Here is a 22231-nt window from a genome sequence, read left to right on the forward strand (position 1 = left end):
GTGAAGGGAACACACAGATGTTTGTAAAAGGACCCTCACTCACCAACCTGGTTGGTGACATGCTTCATCATAGGTTCCCCACCAGAGAGGCCGAGTGCCTCCCTGGTGTGCTACAACGCCTGCAACTGCAGTGGAGCAGGTTTTTGTGTGCGTCAGGGGGTCAGTGCAGGTTAAAAAGTAGCCAAATACTACCTTTTGAATGATTTATTTGAGGTGAGTTGGTTACTATTAAAAACAAGTGACGGATCTATGCCAGCTGTTTAGTGTAGCTAGGAGGATCCGATTAAATTAAGAGAGTGACCTCTTGACTTTCCTAATTTAATCGGATCCTCCTAGCTACGCTAAACAGCTGGCATAGATCCGTCACTTGTTTTTAATAGTAACCAACTCACCTCGAATAAATCATTCAAAAGGTAGTATTTGGCTACTTTTTAACCTGCACTGACCCCCACACGCACAAAAAAACCTACTCCGCTGCAGTTGCAGGCGTTGTAGCACACCAGGGAGGCACTCGGCCTCTCTGGTGGGGACCCTATGATGAAGCATGTCACCAACCAGGTTGGTGAGTGAGGTATCTTTTACAAACATCTGTGTGTTCCCTTCACAGATGTCTGGGTAGTCACTCTTCTGTTATTTGTATAATTTCCTGGGGGATTAAGAGTGCCTCTCTCCCTCACTCTCTAGTTGTTTTGACTAACTAATGATCATAAACAAAAAACAAAAAAAACATGTTTGGGACACGTCTGTAGCAGTCATTTTGCGCCTATATACTTGAAGGTATGGCTCAAATTAATTTTTCAGCTTCACAAACGATGAAGTGTACTAGGAAAGCATCCCTCAGCTGAGCGATGCAATTAAAAACAATTTCAGGCCATGGTTACCGAATTGTACATCTTGGCAACACACGGCCACAAATTGAACAACGTGCAATATTCTTTGGTTTAATAAAGAACCTGACGTGGTTTGTGTAAAATAGCTACCTTAAGGTGAAGGTTCCCAGAAAGCCAAAGGTTGTATCCAATAGTGAAAACAGTTTAGGTTTGCAAACGAATATTAAGCAAGAACCACACACAGCTGACAGGCCCAAAGACCTCAGTAATGCCTTACCAGTGAAAAGCAGACAGCCATGCGTAACAACTGGGGGCCTGGGGTGCAATGGGTAAGAGCACCTGCTTTGTTCCCCTGGGCATTTTGGTATTCCATTAACCGCATGCGTGCGGGCGGAATTCCGCCCGTACGCTGAGATTTGCGGTATCGCATGTTACGTGACGAGCTGGGCTCGTCATGAGCGTGCGAGGAGGCTACCTCATGACGAGCCCAGCTCGTCATGAGCGTCGAAGGGGTTAAGGGCTGCTGGCGCATGTATAACGCCAGCGCTATCACCAGTGGGTGTTCCCTCATTAGCATGGGAGTCTCCCTCTGCACCCACACCAGGTTATAGATGTGAGCACAGTAAAATGGGTTGTCAGGAGGAGCTGAGTGCACCGCATTGGACAGCCTAGACTTCCCCTTGCAGGCAGCTGGTCACTGCGCACACACTGAATCACTGAGCAGCTGCGTGGTTCACTTCAAAGCGCTGTCCTGGGAACAGCGCATTCAATGGATGAGGGCGCCCCTGCTTGGCAGACTCCTAGGGGCACGTTAGAGCTCCCCTACCTTCACTAGACACGGATCGACTAACCTGCTCAGCACTACGATACCCTCCTGGGTGATAGCAAGTAATATGTTGATTTGTAAAAACACTATGTAAACTTTTAGATGTGCCAAGATTAGTATCGTACACACGCATGAGGGACTTACTACGGGAGTGTTGATATCACAAAGTGCAAGAAAAACAAATGCAAGTTTACTCAACTGTCAAATCATGCACTTCATTACAAGGTCTAATTAGATTGCAGTGTGTTTTAGGACTTAAACAATGAGAGGTCCCAAGAAACTGGAATTCATTGCAACTGTGTTTAGTATTAGCATGCACACTACAACTCAAACGCATGCCTACCCTGAAGCAAACTAAGTATTTACAAGGAGTGTGTCCCAGCAATCAGTGCGCTTTAGAAAGGGTGCAACTTACTCACCAGAGGAAACTCCATATGCAAGGGTCCACTACACAAGGTCCCCAGAAGGACATCTAAAACCATGCACAAGTGAGGTGTGAACATCCCAGGGCGCCAACCTGCACCCTCTCCCGAACAATCCAGCCCACAAGACCAGTAGCGCCCACTGACGGTTTTCAACCAGAGCAGGTCCCAGACTAAACGTAACCAACATCCTCCCCCACAGCTAGACATTTCACATTTTGGAGGATCATGTGCCAACCAAGAACAGATGCAACTGTCAATGCCCCAGAATCTCGACAACTTGGAACAAAATCTGCAAAACATTTCCACACAAAAGGGTGGAATGTATTAAATCAAAGGACAGAAATCCTTAATAGTCAAACCGGAAACAAGGACAGACACAACAACACGTTGAAACAGATTATAGACAAACACCAACCCCCCTCCACCCACCGACCACACTGTCCAGTGAACTATTGGTCCCCCAGATAACAAGGACCAACCCACGATCACACTAGTGTTTTATAACCACTTATTTCTCTGGCGAATGATAGGGTCAGGTGTTTAAACTTGGGATACGGCCACAGGACTATCAGAGCTTCAGTGAAGGGAAGGACATGGCCTCCAAATGCCTGAAAGGGGACAATAAACTTGGGTTATTCACCTGCAAGACTTTTTTTGGCCAGGGACTGGGGTAGGATAGAACTATTCGCTATATGGGAATAAAGATTTCATGTGGGGGAAGGACAAGGGGATGCTTTATGGGGAATTGGAGAGGCCCAATAATGAAAAGCATTGGTGAATAACAACGAGTTGGTATCCGTGTCAGGAGATGCATGGTGTGTGAGCATCATGCAGAGATGTATACATTATAGATGTCCTGCAGGGGACAGTGGAAGACCAGGAGTGTTTCCAGGCGCCATGTCAGCCAAGAACCAAGATGAAAGCCGACTGCACCAGTATGGACATACAGCAGACGTTATCTTACCTCGTCCCCACACAGCACCTGGGCGAGGCCACTTCTGCCCGGTCGAACAGCTGCTGCTGCAGCCAATGGTCACCACTCCTGGCTGGCTGAAGAGGCTGGCAAGCAGCTATGCTGCGAAGGGAGTCCTGTGTGGGTGATGCTGCTGTAGTTTCACTGCGTGTTCTCATCCACTCAAGCAGCTGTCGGCCCTAGCTGTATTCTTGTGCACTGAATACACAGAAATTGCTCTCCAGACACCTGACCGTTTACCAGATATTAAAGTTTAAACAAGATGCACTGCAAGAAGATCATTTTAAAATCTTTGGGACCTAGGCTAATTAATACGATTAAGAAGAGCTAACTGACCTGCACTTTCCATGCGCGACCGTTATCTGGCAACAGTGAAATCTTCGTTATGGTATGAGGTTTGTTATGTTATTTAGGCAACCTAATTCCCGCGACGCGCGTCAGAAGGACTCCACAGCAACGGTCCAAAAAGTCACCCATGTTGTCTTCAGCTCCGCCACGCTACAGGTGTTGGGAACTGGAAGAGCACTTCTTTTGAAACTAATGTTAACCTATCTAAATGGCTGGCCCAAAGAAAGGAGCATCTTCCAGGGCAGGTCGTCACACTCATAAGGAGATTGGTTCCACGATTAGTGAAAGTGGCTTCCGTGGGAGATATGCTTTGGTAGAATGAAAAGCGCCTTGGGACTCAGGGACAGCCCTTTGAAAACCGGGAATGTCCTGGAAATCCGGGACATCTAGTCACCCAGGTTTTATAGGCCCAGCTAGACTCCGACTGGTTGTTGTGCGGCTAAGAGAACTGCATCGCCTCCTGAATGAATCAGTGGTATCCCAGATATCCCCGAGGGTCTGCTGTGACTAGGGGTGGGGCAGCCGTATTGTTAAATGCTACTATTATTACATTCACACAGAACCGTAGCATGAGCCGTTTCAATGGACACTTCTAGTGAACAAACCAATGTTTTCTACTGAGTGAGTCCTGTTTTAGTGTGTGTCATTTTTTATATTTGGACTATTTATGTGCCATGGGAAAAAGAGGGAAATTCTACTGATTAAGAAAGTTTACTAATTGAAACCATCAGATACCACTAAAGTACCAGACTGACTTAGAGAGTTAAACACTTGCTGAACAACTTGCTGAGCTGCAGGTCACAAATTTTAATTCCGCAACGTTGAATCAGATTTTCATCCTTGCAAGCAAATTTAGTAATGGAACCCATAAGTGGCTGGGGAGTGGGGAGAGGTAGAGCCATGGGTTGCAGAACTTGAAAAGCAGAGTCTGACAGTCAACTTATACATTTTATATATTTTTTTAAATCTTGTGAAAAGAAATGGACCACAGGGCCATATGTCTCAGTAAATCTGTTCTAGATTACTTAATTGGTTCCAAAGAAGCTTTATTTGATATATAGTAGGGGGTTAATACACCCAGAGCAGATATCAATGTGTGCCCAGCGATTTTAAGGTAATCCTATAAGAATTTGAGGGAATAATATTAATTGTAAGAAAACTAGCGGTTCACACAGTTCTGGGAGAGTTCTGTTTTTTCACCAGTCAGTCTTGACTCATAAAGTAGAATAGAGGGTTAATGAGCCTGCTACAAAGCACACCGTGTAACCTGCAGATCACAGGTTTGTATTTTATATAGCTAGGTAAGTGGGCCAACGCTTTTGATCCTGAGATCATTTTGTTGCTTTCATTTCACAAATTGCAAGCCTCTTAACATAGCACAGTGATCTCTTTACTGGCATCAAAGTGCTGCATGCAAACTGTAAGCAGTGTTTAGGTCCTTATTGGTTTTTTTAAACTAAATTTGTTATTCAAAGATTGCAAAGAAGTGTTCCTTTGGAAAGTAATAAGTCTTGTTAATAGAGACCACCAGCATCACTGCGTTAGGCTCTGTATCTTGATTTTGTGTTTGTTCCGACCATTCATTCTTAAAATATAATGCCTATAAGTATGTATGATATTTGGTCCCATCACTTTATTACCCGCATTGCCTTATATAACATTTACTGTACATTTATGTACACAATTGTATGATTTATTGTGTCTCTTTCTGTGATATAAAGCACTCTGAGACCTTACACTGGGATGAGTAACGTTATAAAAGAATTATATAAAAAATAAATGAGTAGGTGCCATTTAAATCACTATTTGTGTAGTTATTATTACAGACAGATAAATGTTGCATTCTTACAGCGCAAGCACATCTCTTACATAGGGAATTGAATACAGCTAAAAATCTGCCTCCAAATCATAGTTTCTCTTAAGTACTTATAAAGTGATAAGCTATGCACCTTGCTTTCCTTCCATTGCTTATAGGTGTTAGGCGCTCGATGGCTACCAGTCAGGATGACACTTGAACAAATGAAGGACTGATGGCCCTTTAAATCAGGCCTTTGTTTTGGGCTAGGGTTGCAGTGAAAATAAGAAAGCCCCCTCGTGACCTGAAGGTTACTTCTCCAAATGGAATGCAATCGACATGGGGGCACTTCTGAATTGTATCCTGGTGTCAGAAAATTATACCAGGGCAAATTCTGCATGTTTCCCTGAGAAACAGCTCGTGGAACTGGGATTCGAAGGAATCTGGCAGGACCACCCTACTTTATAGCACTGCTTGTGAGGTCGGTTTGTTAAGTACATTACACTGAGCGAAATGAAGTGCTTAGAAATGGCACTTGTGCAATGGAAGCACAAGATTAAATGTTAAGCACATTTTTAGGGTTGAGCCTGCGAGAGCATGTGCTAGTCATGCGTCTTATTTGTGTGACACTGTTAACAAAAAGAGCTTGGGGCCTGCCTGTTTGTTACCATTTGATGGCTTGTGTGGCACTCTTTACAGCCTTATAATTTAGCTGGGTCCAAACTGGGGTGGCGCGGTGAGCAAAAAAATTAAGGATTAAACCCATATCTGTGACTTAGGGTAAATGTTTGAATTGTTCAGCATTACATCCATCATCTGTTCTTTTTCCTTGTAATTTTTCGAGACAGTCCTAAAGTCATTTCTGTTCCTCTCTGTGGCACAGGGATCAATCACTGATTGATTCAGCTTAATCAGTGCCCATCTGCTGCTCCTTATTTGACTGAGGTACTATTTTGTTCTTTTTAACTTGACATGACTGAGGTACTTTTTTGTTCTTATTAACTTGTAGTGCCCGGCAAACAGAAGGCATGACTGGCAAAAGTGCCCAGCAGAGCAAACCGAATTGCAAAGATTTCGTTTCTATAGTTAACTTTCTTTTATTTTGCCATTTCATCTTTTCTCACTTTGTACTCATGCTTTCTTTTGTGTTTGCTTGCGGGCACTATTCCCAAAATATGAGGATTACCATATTGCAAAATGACATTGTTTCGTTCTTATGTGTAATTTCTGAAATGATGCTTTAGCACATAATAATAGTGCATCCCAATCCCCCCGCTCCAATATGCTCCACTCCAGTCCACACCAATCCACCCAACTCAATCTATTCTACCCCAATCAATCCATTCCACCCCGGACCAATTCAGTCCACACCACTTCCCACCACTCACCCCAATCGAGTATACTCCAATCCACTACACTCCAATCCTCCCAACCCACCCCACTACAATAAGCTCCAATCCAGTCTGCCCCACTCCAATCCAAAACAATCTGCCCCACTTAAAACAATCTGCTCCACTCGAAAACAATCGACTCCAATCCAGAACAATCTGTCCTACTCCAACCCAAAACAATCTGTCCCACTTCAAAGCAGTCTGCCCTACTCCAGTCTGCCCACACTCCAATCTAAAGCAAACTGCCCCACTCTAATCTGTTTCACTCCAATCTGCCTCACTCCAAAACCATCCACCCCACTCCAAAACAATCTGCACCAATCCAATCAACCCCATTCCAATCTGTTCCAGTCCAATCTGTTCCAGTCCAAGCTGTCCCACTCCAACCCAATTCACCCCAACCCAATTCACCCCACTCCAATCCAAAACAACCTGTCACACTTCAATCTGCCCCACTCCAATCCAACTCACCCCTATCCAACCATGCCATACCTATTCATCCCACTCCAATCCATCAGAATCCACCCCACTTCACTCCCACCCACCCACACCAATACAGTCCAGCTCAATTCAATCCACCCCTCTCCCTCTGCAATATACCCCTCTCCAAACCAAAACAATCAGCCCCACTACATTCTGTCGCGCACCAATCTGCCCCTCACTAATCCCAAACAATGTGCTCCACTCCAATCCAAAACAATCTGCCCCACTCAATCCAAAACATTCTGCCCCATTCAATCCAAACCAATGTGCCCTACTCCAATCCAAAACATTCTGCCCCACTTCAATCCAAAACCATCTACTCCAGTCCAAAACAATCTGCCTCACTCCAACCCAATATACCTCACCCCAATCCAATACAATCCATCCCACCCCATTCCATTCCATCCACCAATCCAATCCAGTCTAATTCATCCCACCCCACTCCAATCCACCCTACCCCAGTCCAATCCACCCCAGTCCAATCCACCTCCCCCCAATCCACCTCAGTCCAATACAATCCACCCACTGAGGTCCAATCTACTCCACTCCAATCAACCCAATCCAATCCACCCCACTCAAACCCATTCCATTCCACTCCAATCATTCCACCCCACCCCAGTTTCAATCCATAAATGTCAATCTACCCCACACTCCTGCCCTAATTTAGGTCCACCCCACCCCATTTCAATCCACCATACTCTAATCCATCCCATCCAGTCCACCCCACTCCAATCCACCCCATTCCACTGCAGTCCAGTCTATTCTACTATAACCCACCACACTCTACTCCAATTCACCCCACTCTACCCCAATCGAATCCACCCCAGTTCAGTCCACCCAACTTAATCCATTTCATCTAGTCACCACACTCCAATCCACCCCACTCCAGTCCAATCCACCCCACTCCACCCCCTCCAATCCCATCTGCCCCTCCACTCCAATCTACCCCCTTGCACTCCACTCAAATTCCCTCCACTTCAAACCACCCTACTCTAATCCAGTCCACCCCAAACCAGTCTAATCCACCTCAATCCTGTCCACTTCATCTAATTTCAATTCACCTCACCCCACCCCACTCTAATCCAATCCATCCTCTCCAGTCCACCCACTCAACTCAATCCAACCCGCTCTACCCCAATCCAATCCACCTCAATCTACTTCAGTCCAATCCACCTCACTAGCTCAATCCACTGCACCCTATTCCACACCACTCTACGCCACACCATTCTACTCTGTGAAACTGCATTCTGGCACTGTACTTTACGACACTCTTTGCCACTTAAGCACTGAACTCTACACCCCTTTACTACTCACATCTATGACACTATTCCCCCTACTCTCCCTACTCCACTCTACGACATTCTACCCCGAACAAATCCAATCTGCGACACACTTCCCCTGCCCCCCCACACTCTAGGACACTGCACACCACTAACTTTAAGCCATGCTGAACAACATTCACACTGGTGAATAACATGGCAAAAACGCATTGCCAAAGCCAAAATAGCTCCTGCATAGGCGAGACCTATTGGTTTTGCCAGTGCTGGTTTATCTTTGTTATTATTATTATTATTGCTATTTGTATTTCAATTATTATTAACATCCAGCGATCCTACGCTGCTTGATTTAGCTGGACTGCCCATTCCCAAAACACAACGTGCATTTTTCACTCGGAATACTTTGTAAGTGTCCGGTAGGATTTTGTGCGGCAGGGCCCGCAGCTGAAGACAGCGGTTGTCAGGGATGCCTTTGCTACCGGCAACGCAGCCGGGCATCACCCTCTTTATGCACAGTCTCTGGACGCTAAAATATAGCTCATCTCCAGCGGTCTTCTTCGTTTACTGTTATGTTAGGGAGTTTGCACACAAGGTGCTGTTAAACTGCGGTAGTTGTTGTAAATAACTGAGTATTCCATCCCTGTTTTAAAAATAAAGGCTGACGTTTTCCTAGCTGTAAAATGTAAATGCGACGACAGCTGCCGCCTCCATTATTGTCGGCTTCTGTCCCTCAATATTTAATATGATTTGGGAAACAAGGAATCCGCCCATAGAAGTGACTCTCTCTCTTTCGCGTGCCAACATCCCGCCTTCCCAGGAGTCCATTTAATCACAGCCATGCTATTATTAAAGCCGGAGAGCCTTCCAGGAGAAAAGAAATAAAAATAGCCAGGGTCAGGGAAGGCAAATTAATTCATCGAGGAGCAATAACTGCATACAAATACAGAAAGAAGGCAAAATAATCAAGCAGCAGAGCTTGGTTCTTTAAAAAGCCCAATCTCACTCACAGAATTTATGGGAAAATGCCTAGTTACTTTCTGTACAGCTGAAAGCGGACTTTTTTGGTAATGACTTAGATTTTAATTTAGCAGATACCTTGCACCACTGCAGTCTCAAGTTTAAGGCTCCTTGTGATTTTTCTGGAGCTATGCTGGTGTTGTGGTTGCACGTCATTTTCATGACGTCATGTACTCCAGTGCGGATCTTGGCTAAAAAGAGAAATTAAAAGAGAGCTACCTAAACCGTCTCCAAAGCTTTAGCCTAAAAGTATTGTGCAAGGAGGAACGCTGCTTAGTTTATACCTTCTAGAGCAGTGGTTCCCAAACTTTTGACTCCTGAGGACCCCCACTGAATCACTACTGGAAGCCGGGGACCCCCAAGCAATTTGTACAATTTCAAGTTCAAAAAATTAAAACAGTAATTCGCAAAAAATACACAAACAAGTACACACCAAACAAATACATGCATTAATAAAGCTTTTATTATTTTATATTGAAAAATATGCAAAAAGCAAAACATTTTAATGGGAAGGATGGTGCTGCATCTCGGCTACTAACTTTTCAATGTTTGGTTTATTTCAAAACCCTCTCACCCTCACAACCCTCTCACCCTCACACCCCCTCACCCTCACACCCCCTCACCCTCACACCCCCTCACCCTCACACCCCCTCACCCTCACACCCCCACTCCCTCACCCTCACACTCCCTCACTCACCCTCACACTCCCTCACTCACCCTCACACACCCTCTCACACCCTCTCACCCTCACAAACCCTCTCACCCTCACACACCCTCTCACCCTCACACCTTCTCACCCTCACACCTTCTCACCCTCACACCTTCTCACCCTCACACCTTCTCACCCTCACACCCTCACACCTCACACTGCTGCACGCCACACACTGCTGCACGCCTCACACTGCTGAACACTGCTGCATTACTCATACTACTGCATGCTGCACACTGCTGCCCGCTGCACACTGCTGCCCGCCTCACACTGCTGCCCGCCTCACACTGCTGCCCGCCTCACACTGCTGCCCGCCTCACACTGCTGCCCGCCTCACACTGCTGCCCGCCTCACACTGCTGCATTACTCACACTGCTGCATGCCACACTCAGGGGCATCACTCAGGGGCACCACCACATCACACAGGGGCACCACCACATCACTCAGGGGCACCACCACATCACTCACGGGCACCACCACATCACTCACGGGCACCACCACATCACTCACGGGCACCACCACATCACTCTGGGACACCACCACATCACTCTGGGACACCACCACATCACTCTGGGACACCACCACATCACTCTGGGACACCACCACATCACTCTGGGACACCACCACATCACTCAGAAACACCACCACATCACTCAGGGACACCACCACAGCACTCATGGGCACCACCACATCACTCTGGGGCACCACCACATCACTCAGCCCAACCACCACATCACTCAGCACCACAACAGCACTGTCCTTGCTTGCTACCAACATGCATTGCCATAGCCAATAGGACTCGCATTAGGAAAGTGTAAGCTATTGGCTTTGTAAATAACATTGCTATTAATTTATATATTTTCAAAGCCAACACACATTAAAAAAATTGTCATTTACAATACCAATAGCTCACACTTTCCTAATGCGAGACCTATTGCATTGCCAATGCTCGTTTAAAAATACAAGCTTGCCTTTGTCTCCACTCATGGTGTATGGCAGGTACCACTAGTCGGAGTGCCCACTGCAATGTTAGCACGCTGGATTGTCCAATTCATGAATTCTCTCTGCACGCTGTGCGGGCATCTTGGTCCAAGCACTGCACTTCTGTAATGGGCTCACAGGCCATAATGAATGTTAGAAGGGTTATGCATGTAACAAAGGGCACAACCTATGTTAGGGGGTTTGTGGGGGGGGGAACAGGAAGAAGTCGAGAGACTAAAGCAAACCTTTCTGCTACAGTGGAAATGCTATTTCAAAGAGGTAGGTGATCATCGAATTGAAAACTGTGGTAATAATCACACAATCCTACTATTTTTCAAAGTTGTAAGTCAGCAAAAACATAAATCTTAACAGTGCCCTGTGTTAAAACGTTTCCTTCATAAACTTCAATGGTGGGGGCTAGCATGTAATGTTGGTGAGCCAGAGGCTGTGGTCAAAGCAACAGGCTTAAGTATTGCGCCTTCTGACTGGAAAAACCACTGCAAAGAACTCGAGTGGAACACTTTTTTTGTAAAGGTCAACTGGAAAATAAAGAAATAAATATAGTCCTGAGTGGATGCGTCACAGATTTTGGACTGCTTTCTTAAATGCAATTACAAAACAAAACAAAACAAACAAATCTACACACAAACACGCACACACAAATGAAATACATGCAGTTCCAGAAGAAGAGCCCTCCTGCCCATTCAACGTGCTCCAGCGCTCTTCAATCTCGCCACGCAGTTGCTTTCAGGGCAAATGGGGACAGATAGGAAAATGCCCGGGGCCTGGTCACAAACAGAACAGGAACCACACACACTGCTGTGCGAGCTCGAGGTCGGGTGAAGGGCAGATTGAATAGCACAATATATAAGGGCAATCACCCTTCAGCTTGCACCTACAGCTGAATGGTGATTGGCCCGATTTCATTGCAGTCTTGCCGCCCCAGAGGCAATGACATTCACACCTCTCCTGTGTGGGGAGCCTGAGGGGCAGATTGAATGGCAGTCTTGGCGCCGCGGCGCTAAGTATATTCACACCTCCTTATGTGCTGCGAGGGCTCATGAGTGTTTAGTTTTTTTATACCAAGTTAGGCACTCAAGTCCTGCGGACCCCCTGGGAATGTGTCACGGACCCCTGGGGGTCCGCGGACCACACTTTGGGAAACGCTGTTCTAGAGCTTGCCATACACTGACAAACAAGCATTGTCAAAGCCAATAGGTATTGTCTATCCGAGAGCGATTGACTTTGCCAATGTGTTTTTACAATGTTGCATAATAGCGTGGCTGTTCAGCATGGCTAAATGTTATTGGAGTGGAGTGTTGTAGAGTGGAATGGCATAGAGTGGAGGGACGTAGAGTGGAGTGGCGTTGAGTGTCTGCTGGTCAGCACGGCAAGAAAATAGTGTTGTGTAGTATTGTGTCATAGAGTGGAGAGGCATGGAGTGGTGTGTCAGAGTGAAGTATGCATGGTGTGGGAGTCACTGTCATTACAGGCAGCATATTTTCATTTGAAATTACCATTATGTTTGCAATGACATGCAGTTTTACTGATAAAACTATACAGCGCACAAACAATAACGTGCGGAAATAGGCATCATCTAGCGTATTCATTTTTTAAAATTCTATTAAAGTGTAGTTTCCACCACACTTAAAATTTACAAAAGGTGTGCTTCATTTGTGCTTTTCTAATCATATTATATTCTGAAATATTTGTACAGTTCATTTACTAGCATTTACATTTTGTTGTGAACTAGAAAATAAAAACCATTCTGCAGCATTTCCTTAGCGATTACCAATCCCTAGCAAGATTGTCACACAAATCCTCTCACTTTGTAGTTGGAGAACGAAAACTCCAACCTGCCTGGAAGACATAACCCAACAGTTGAAACATGTCTTTGCTTAGCAAATGTATCAAGATAGATAATGTAAAGTCTGTTTATTGCTCATTCACTTCTGAACTCCAGCATGGTTATTTTGTGGGTGCTTCAGTTGCCTCCACTACCCTTCTTCCAACACCTATGACATTGGTGTCAAACTGATGAAGAGGGTTAAGTTATGCTATTAGTAAAGAGCACTGACTAAAATAAACAAGTTCGTAAACGGAAATGTTTTCTTCACAGGCATGCACGATTGATGAACTAGTAGTGGTGAGATAAGTAGAATCAGTCAAGCAGAAAGATAGAAGGCAGAAAACCTTTTTAAAGAAATACAGCACGTTTACTGCTGTGAGCTGGCATACAAGAGAGTCAACTGATTTTTTTTTTACTCTTTTGGGGTGCCTCTCGCAAAAGAGAAAGGAGCTCTGCGAAAGACAGCCCTCATGGAAGAATACAAGGGGCCAGTCAGAGAGGTGATAAACAGCCCCCTCTCCATGGGAGGGAAGAAGCATGCAGGAAAATCTAAAACAAGTAAAGCTAGCAAATAGAAATCAAGCAAATGTGAATTACAAAACACAAAGCCAATGGTAAGCAATGGGTGAAATGCTTTCTTTGAAAAGCTTTAATCATGTCCCCAATATGCCTTTGCAACCAGACAATTGTGCTGTCTAGTAGGCTTCAACGTAAAAAACAATGTCGCTTTCATTTTGCAGTATTCCCCTCCCCCTCCACTAGGTGGCATCCTAATTCTATCTGTTACCATACCTTGCCTTATGGAACCACTTATCCTATGTGCAATGTTTGGACATCAGTTTAACCTAGACAATCCATGGCAAAACTACTGCTAATAGGATAGATCTGTAGGTTAACATGCTTGCTGAAGAATTCTGAGTCTAGTATGATATTTGATGGAGTCAACTTAGCATTTGATCCTTCGGATGTTAATAAAATACAATCAATTCTGTTGGATAAATCATGTTGTTCCTGCCATTATGAAAGAGTGGGTGGATCCAAAATGCTGAGTGGGTTTTCTTTATTACTGTTAGATGCAAAACTCATAGATCTGCTAGTGAGGGGCACTTCCATTAGTAAGACGCCTTTAGTAAGGTTTTCTTGTAGTCAAATTCTATTTGACACCTTCTACCTTTAGTGCAGTTCCATTACTAACATACTACCTTTTTTGAGACTCTGGAATTGATTTCGAATTTTGTGGACCAGTTCTCCTCCTTCTTACAAGTACAGTGTATCCTTGTAATTAGGTGGAAGGGATATCCGTGACATTTGTGACTGAGCACCTGTCTGCCAAGCTCCAAATTAGGCCCTCAATTACTAAGACTCCATCAAAATGAAACAAATAAATTATTTTGTGACTACATAAGTTCAAACAAGTATTAATTGTTTGCTATATTTTAAAACCTTAATAAAATAGCGTAGTATTTGTATTATTTTACAAGATAGTTCAAAATATTGAAAATAATGGGGATATATTTAAAAATTTTGACATGCTTGTAAAATACTTTAAAAAAGCTTGTATAAAACATTTTTTTTTAATTTGACGTAGTACCTAATGCATGTTTGAAGGAAGTAGTCATTTTCTTTCTTAGATTCTTTTTTGTGTGCGTCCTTGAGGGTTAAATTTTTTTATTTTCTTGTAGCTTTTTTAGTTATTTAAATTTTTGTTTTGCTTATTTTGCAGATTTTTTTGTTTACTGTTTTTATCAATAAGTGCATGTGTTGGAGGATAAGCAAGAGGAACTTGTTCTTGGAGTTCAGTTTGTCTGGCCTTTACATTCCATTATGATAGAACTTCCAAATATCTTTGAGAATGATTGCATGTCTCTGTGAAATCCACCCAGGTGCGACGGACCAGTAATACTGTCGGAAATGTGGCAAATAATGGACTGGTTATTGCCAGCAGTTTGCGTAGCACCTTCAAGCTGGCGCATTTGAGTGACTGTGCAAAGAGTTACCAGTGCTGAGGCAGTAGACTGATCTAGGATGATGATCGTTGTAGGCTCGTATAAGGCAGCCTGTAGGCCGATGTCCCAAAACAAGATGAGGGATTTTCCTTGGTCCGGCTGCCTGGATGGAGTACATACTGTATCTCTAAGACCAGAAACGTATTAGTTCCGTAACACAGTTGTACATATAGTAATAGAAGAATCTGGAATGTGACAAAGTTCCCCACAATATTCATTTCTCCGATTTCCATTTTCTGTATATATTCAGACGCATCAGATTCTTGCAGCTGGGTTGTATTTGCTCTGTCATTCTTTTAATGCCTGATAGCGGTGGTAAGTGACATTTGTCTTCTCTCTCTTTCCAGAATGCGTACGTCAACATCAATCGGATCATGTCTGTGGCATCCAGGCTTTCTGAGGCAGGTCACTATGCTTCCCAGCAGATCAAGCAGATCTCTACCCAACTGGATCAAGAGTGGAAGAGCTTTGCAGCTGCCCTTGATGAACGCAGTACGATCCTCGCAATGTCGGCGGTGTTCCATCAAAAAGCTGAGCAGGTGAGCTTTGTGAAGTGTATTGTTGGCCATATTACATGATAACTGAATGAAGCAAAAGATGACAGCCACTATGTCCAAAAAAGTAGATCATAGACTCTTATTAAAAAGGAGTGGTGTATGGGATTCAAGTGGATAAGGTGAAGACAAGTTCTACGTTTTGTAAAATGTCAAAAAGTAAATTTCCCCCCACTAATTTCTTTCCTGTTCCCATAAATTGACAAGTTGTCGGTTCACCATATTAGCTTATTTCATCCAACAGTAATAATTACATATTTCTTTTCTTCAGCAAGCATTCTTTGCTTATTGAGTTAATTCATACAATTAAAGTGTTTAGGTTGATTTGCTAGTGTTGCATTCAGTACCATATAGAGTACGGATTTAGTAGTGAAGCATTTTTGGAGAACACCAACTTAATGTTTTCCCACTGCTAGATATAGGAGCATAGGGAGTGAGATGGAAAACTGGAAGAATGAATGAGAGAAGGCAGAAAATGAGAGAGGGAAGACAGTTGAAAAGTATGTAGAAGGTCAAAAATGAGCGAGAGGATGGACAGATGAAAGGGAGAAGGCGAAGTGAGGGATGTGAGATTATAGAAACATTGAAATGCATCAAATAGGTGGTTATACGGAGATGAGAATCACGAGTAGCTTTAAGAAATAGAGTGAGACCAGGATTAAAGAAGAACAATAGGAAGAAAGTCGAGATGGATATGTATTAAGATGGAGAATACAGAAAGATGACGTGGAGCAAGATAGAGAGAAACCAAGTGAGACTGCAGGAGAAAGAGAAAGTCAGTGGGGAGATTGAGTAATGAGGGAAGTGGTTCAGAGAAAGGAAGACCATTGTTTAGAAGTTCGAGCTGAAGGTGATGTCTGTTAAACATTTGGGAACGTGGTTTTAAAGACGCCTTATGCGCGTCTGGTGTGAAAGAAGTGAAAAAGAAGTCTTAGCTTGTTCTATCCAGGTGTGCACCTAAGGGTCTTTTTCTCCTATTGCGGGGACAGAAAGGGCATTAATTAAAGAAAAAGAGAGTATGTGCTCTTTCAAAAATTAAACTTGTTAGACTAATTCATACTGGTAGACATTTTTTCAGGAAATACTGGCCTTTAATATCAATACAGTATACACGTCTCAGATCTAACGAGGTAGATAATGTGTGACATTATTGTTTCTTCATAATAAAACAGTATTTCTCTATTATTTTTCAAGGTCTCTGCTTTTTTAAATGCTAGAATTCTTCTTGTTTTATTTAAGAAAAGGACTGATTCTACCCAGATCTTAATATATCAGTGGCTGGATAGTAGTTTTCTCTATCAAATTCATCACACAATTTAATAATGGACAAGCTTCTTGATGTCAACACTAACTATAATTTAAACTGGGGTTTAAGTTGTATGTTTTTGCGCTGTACCTCGTTCTACTACTATGGGAATCTTTGAAAGATCATATTATTTGTCCACCTTTAGTTTTTTCACTTCTACACCTGCTTTCTCCTCCACTCTTTCACCCTTTCTTTTCACTTCTCTACCCCTTAAACGAATGGTGATAATAGTGGTCTTCCATCTCAAGGAGGTTAAAGCCCTAGAACAAGATTTATTCTTCCAGGCCTTCGACTTTTGTGCCTACACAAGATGGTGCATATCCTATTGGGTGGAGCCAAGTGTTCTAGGGTGACAATGGAGCGGGCATTTGTCTTCATTCTGGAGGAAGGGCGAGGGATTGATCTGTTTCTTACCAATGCTCACATGGGTCCTGTCTGCAAATGGCCTATTAGGACTGAGAAAAATGTGGTGTTGGTGAGGGCAGAGCAGTGCTCCGTATCCTGTAATCAGGACCGTACACACTTTTCATTACACCGGTGTAATCTTGCCTAGTTTCATGGATTTTCCTTTACTTGAAATGTGTTTAAAGTAAGTATGGGCGAATTTTGCGGACTCGCGGTCCGCAAATTCGCGCGAAATGGCAAAAAAAATCAGTGAGTTCGCAGATTTTCCCGCGAACTTGCGGATTTTTTTTGCCATTTGTCGCATGTATGTCTGTAACTTTGCACCCTCGCCGAAAGGCGCCGAGGTCCCTTGAGGGAGCTGTCCATCATTGTGAGGAAAGGGCGCGAAGACATTGCACACCCTAGTGTGTGTGTGGCGGGGCCAAACGGGCGCGGCTTCCATGCGAGTTCACATGCCTCTTTAAGGGTCAGAGACTGATCAGAGCAGAGATGAGAAGGAAGCAGCCTCCTGGTAACAGGAAGTACACAGGGATTGCGCTAGAGAAACTCGTGGATGCAAAGACCTCCATCAAGGATTACATCTAATTGTAGGCGGTAGATATGGGGAGGAAGCACACCTGCCTAGCCTCGACCGTGCTCACTAGTTGTTTGGGCGCCAAGGTCCCTCGAGTGAGCTGTCCATCATTGCGAGGAAAGGGCGCGAAGACGTTGCATACCCTAGTGTGTGTGTGGCGGGGCCAAACGGGCGGGGCTTCCATGCGAGTTCACATGCCTCTTTAAGGGTCAGAGACTGATCAGAGCAGAGATGAGAAGGAAGCAGCCTCCTGGTAACAGGAAGTACACGGGGATTGCGCTAGAGAAACTCGTGGATGCAAAGACCTCCATCAAGGATTCCATCTAATTGTAGGCGGTAGATATGGGGAGGAAGCACACCTGCCTAGCCTCGACCGTGCTCACTAGTTGTTTGGGCGCCGAGGTCCCTCGAGTGAGCTGTCCATCATTGTGAGGAAAGAGCGTGAAGATGTTGCATACCCTAGTGTGTGTGTGTGTGTGTGTGTGTGTGTGTGGCGGGGCCAAACGGGCGGGGCTTCCATGCAGGTTCACATGCCTCTTTAACCCCTTGCATGCTGATGACGGAACCGCTCCGTCATCAGCTGCGGGTGCGCTGTGCTGATGACGGAGCGGTTCCGTCATGGCCCGCCCCGCTCGATAGAACGCTCATGCGCGGCGCGATTTCCGCGCCTGCGCTGAGGGTTCTATTGAGCGGGGCGGGCCATGACGGAACCGCTCCGTCACCAGCATAGCTCAACCGACGCTGGTGACGGAGCGGTTCCGTCACCAGCATGCGGCCGCCGCGTGGCCGCCCCGCCCCCTTAGCACTGCAGCGGAATAGCCGCCGCAGTGAAGGGGTTAAGGGTCAGAGCCCGATCAGAGCATAGATGAGAAGGAAGCAGCCTCCTGGTCACAAGAAGTACACGGGGATTGCGCTAGAGAAACTCGTAGATGCAAAGACCTCCATCAAGGATTACATCTAATTGTAGGCGGTAGAGATATGGGGAGGAAACACACCTGCCTAGCCTCGACCGTGCTCACTAGTTGTTTGGGCTGATTATAATGCGTGACTGAATTTAAGCTTCAACTCTGGCACCTGCTTTATTTATATCATTCTGTAAGTGCTTCCTGTTGAGGTTTAATTTTTGTGACAGGAGCATCGTGCCAGAATGAATCCTGCCTGCATTATCCTCGAAGATGCTGTAAAAAAAAAAATCTGCCCGTGAGCGGATTTGCGGATTTTCCGGCAAATTCGCACGGTTCGCGGATCACGAAATTGCCGAAAATCCGCGAGCGGAACGGATTTTGCACCCACCCGTAGTTTAAAGTTCCCCACTGTGCAAATGCGTGCATGATTTTTACCCTTAGGAGTTTGGTGTGAGTAGAAAAAATCCTACTGAGAGAGATTTTCTCCCCAAGTGGACATTTCCTACTTCAACCAGTGTCGTACCCGTATCTGGAGTAGCTTTTCTATGTGAGGTATACCATTGCAAAGAAAAATCACACCATATCGGCATGTGTGACTTTCATGAAATTTCACCCAATTTTAGGGCGAGGTAAGTTTACATAAATTATGCACATTATGTTATGAAGTTCGGCATTACTGAGTTGAAACAGTGATTGAGATACCTGCCAATGCTCAGCACTTGTACTGTTACTGGTACTTACAGTACTAGATCTGCCAGGAGCTAGCACTCTGAAGTACGAGGGAGAAAGGGGGCAGAGAAAACAAACACAACTCAACAGGAACAAGGGCCCCTCTCTATTAAGTCGAAAACTTCTTGTCTTGTATATACACTTAAGGATGAATAAACAATTTCACGAGGAAGAAATCAAGAAAAATGATGTGAGTTTTTAACAGGGAAGACTTCTACGTACCAGTGTAAGAAAAGCGGTTTATTATATGGTGTGGTAGTGAGTTCTCCCAGTGTAATAAACTCACTGCCTGTACTGGGTCCAGTCAGATTTCTTTGAAAACCCTTAGCACAACCCTGTGGCTCTGTGTAGTCGGGCTTTATCAAAGGAACAGGGGTAAAGCATTGAGAAGTACTAAAACTTTCTAATAGAAAGAAACAAGACAAGATGAAATCCAACACCAAATTATAAAAATAGGTTATATTTTTATCTTTAAAATGATACCTAATTGACAAAAACCAGAGGGTTCTTGAGATGTGTATTTTTAAAAGAACAAGAAATCACTGCCTTTTCATTCAATGAAACAAATAATAGTAATGGACCACACTAGCGGATAACTTTGCAACTTTGGATTTTTTTTTTAGTAAAGTTGTAAACTACTTCTCTGGCCTGTTGTTGGCGACCAATTCCAGCAGGGAGCAGGTCACAGAGACCAATGAGGGTATGTTGGACCATTACCTGAAAGCCGTCTGTAGACCAGTTCTAAACTCTATGGGTGAAATGCCATAGACTTTAAAGGAGTGGCCCTGGATGCTGATCTGGTGACTGGGGTTTTCCTGGGGTTACTCATTGGTCCACTGTTAGGTTTTGGTGACTTCGGCTACAGGGGTCGATGTCCCTCGAAGTCTGATTTAAGTCCAGCTAAAGACCAGCTGCCATGGTCTCTGGTTACAGCAAAATCAGTGATTCTCTTTAACTGGTGATAACTCCTGACTTATCAACAAAACGGTACTCAGATGAATCTCCCTAGTCCAGCAGACTCAGGTCCAACTTTTGAGACTCAGGACTTGGTCTCTCAAGCTGCAAGTTGGCGGTCAAGTGTTCTTGGCTACCAACTCACCAAAGCAGGCCTCTTCACTGTTTTATGGCCCTGTAGCTGTAACATGAAATCAGCCAACTGAGTCTTGGAGTCACTTCTGTCTGAGGCTCGTGGACACCACAGGCACAATCCAGTCTTTATACAGCCTCTCTTTGCTGAGTCTAGGGAATAGCAGGGCAGTCCATCTTTGGTCCACTCTTCAGTACAGACGTGATCTGAGGTTTAGGTGCCAGGGGTGCTACCTTTATTCTGAGGAGTGCCTCGGGGATGTGGCAACTAGCCAGTGGGCTACCAGGTCCCTTCCTGCCTATTGATGACTTCCTGCAAAGTGTGGCATCTAGCATTCTGCCCACTCTCAAAATGGCAGAACCATTGTCTTGGTGTGTGAAGCTCCCTAGCCCACCATAAAGGTGTTGCTACTTGGGGGCTACACGCCAACGGAAAAATGGTTTGACCACGGCTTCCTCATCACCAACCTGTCTACAAGAACAGAAGAGCAGCCCCTCTGGTATGTGTTCACCATTCAAGGGTGGTTTCTCCTGTGAAGCTTGCCCTTAGGGCTCACACCCTGTCTGGCCTTCCTGTCAATGAGAAGTCACATCTCTCCCAACTGACGGCCCTTTTTGTTCCTGTGAGAGTCATTGCTACCTCCCCCCAGGAGTGTGGAATACTGTCTAGTGGCCAGCAACCATAAACAGCCACTGGAAATCTATGGGCAACAATGTGGCTACTTACTAAAGTTGCCACTTGTGGAAAAATTACATTAAATTTGACTTGAGCGTTAAGTCGGGAAATTTCTTAAGGCTAAAAGAGGAATTACCAAATATATTAAATTTACCCCTCTCTGGAGAGCAACCACCTCTCCATCAATATTTCACGATAAATCCTATAATCCGTAGGAGCGAGCAGGGGTCACCAGACTGGGGAATCTAGTTAATCATTGTCAATTGTACTCATTTACTGACCTCCAGCAAAAGAGTGGCCTGGCACAGCAAAAAAAATAAGTACTTGTGGGCCATGGACTTTATACTCAAGCTTGGTCGCAATCAACTCTCGGTCGCCAAAATACCGCTCCTGAAGCTTGTAAAGTGCGCTGAGATGGCCAGGATAGGGGAAAGTACTGATTGGCTTAGTGTCGGATGATATAGGGTGCCAAATAGAAAGATGGGAGACAAGACTGGGGGTTACGGATGTAGATCTGCAGAAGTCGCTTGAGGTGAGCATGGAAGTGCTGCTCACTGCAGGTCTGAGGAGCCAACATTACACGACTGTATTCAACTTATATTCTACTCCGGCCAAGATGTTTAGTTGGAAAAAGAGATCCGATGACAAGTGTCTTCTCAGTGGGGAGGACCTGCGTGTATTGTTTTGATATGATCTGTATTGTTAATGTACAAAGCTACAGACCTTAAGAAAGGGGATTGGGGCTTTTTTAGGGAGGGTACTTAAAGTGAAAGTGGAAATTAATCCTCCCCTGATGTTATCTGGAATGGGTCTATGCTTTCGGGTTAACAGTGGTATGCTTTACTTCATATTCATAGCCATGACAGTTGCACGTTTAAGCATAGTGGCAGCCTGGCTGATCCCTGAGCCCCCAACAGTTCAGCAATGGTTCTCCTGACTGCTCTTTATGTATAATTTGGCAAACACCCTATATAATTGTAAGGGGAGGAGGGCAAGGACACTTGGAGCCCTGATCTGGGCTCCAATAGCGGAGTGGGTGGAGAATACATTTGGAATTGGGGACTGGACTCTGCTGGTCGTCCTCAA

General features: G+C 44.7%; 1 protein-coding gene across 6 annotated transcripts in view; it reads left to right on the plus strand.

Moving 5' to 3' along the window:
• KALRN (kalirin RhoGEF kinase) overlaps window positions 1-22231 on the plus strand; it is a 1598314-nt gene that overhangs the window by 681018 nt on the left and 895065 nt on the right. For all 6 annotated transcript variants that reach the window (XM_078682047.1, XM_078682045.1, XM_078682043.1 and 3 more), the window contains exon 7: window positions 15258-15449. In XM_078682047.1, the coding sequence (XP_078538173.1) occupies window positions 15258-15449 (192 nt within the window). The remainder of the gene's footprint in view (window positions 1-15257; window positions 15450-22231) is intronic.

This window comes from Lissotriton helveticus, chromosome 3_1 (assembly GCF_964261635.1).
Source record: "Lissotriton helveticus chromosome 3_1, aLisHel1.1, whole genome shotgun sequence".
NCBI lineage: Eukaryota > Metazoa > Chordata > Amphibia > Caudata > Salamandridae > Lissotriton > Lissotriton helveticus.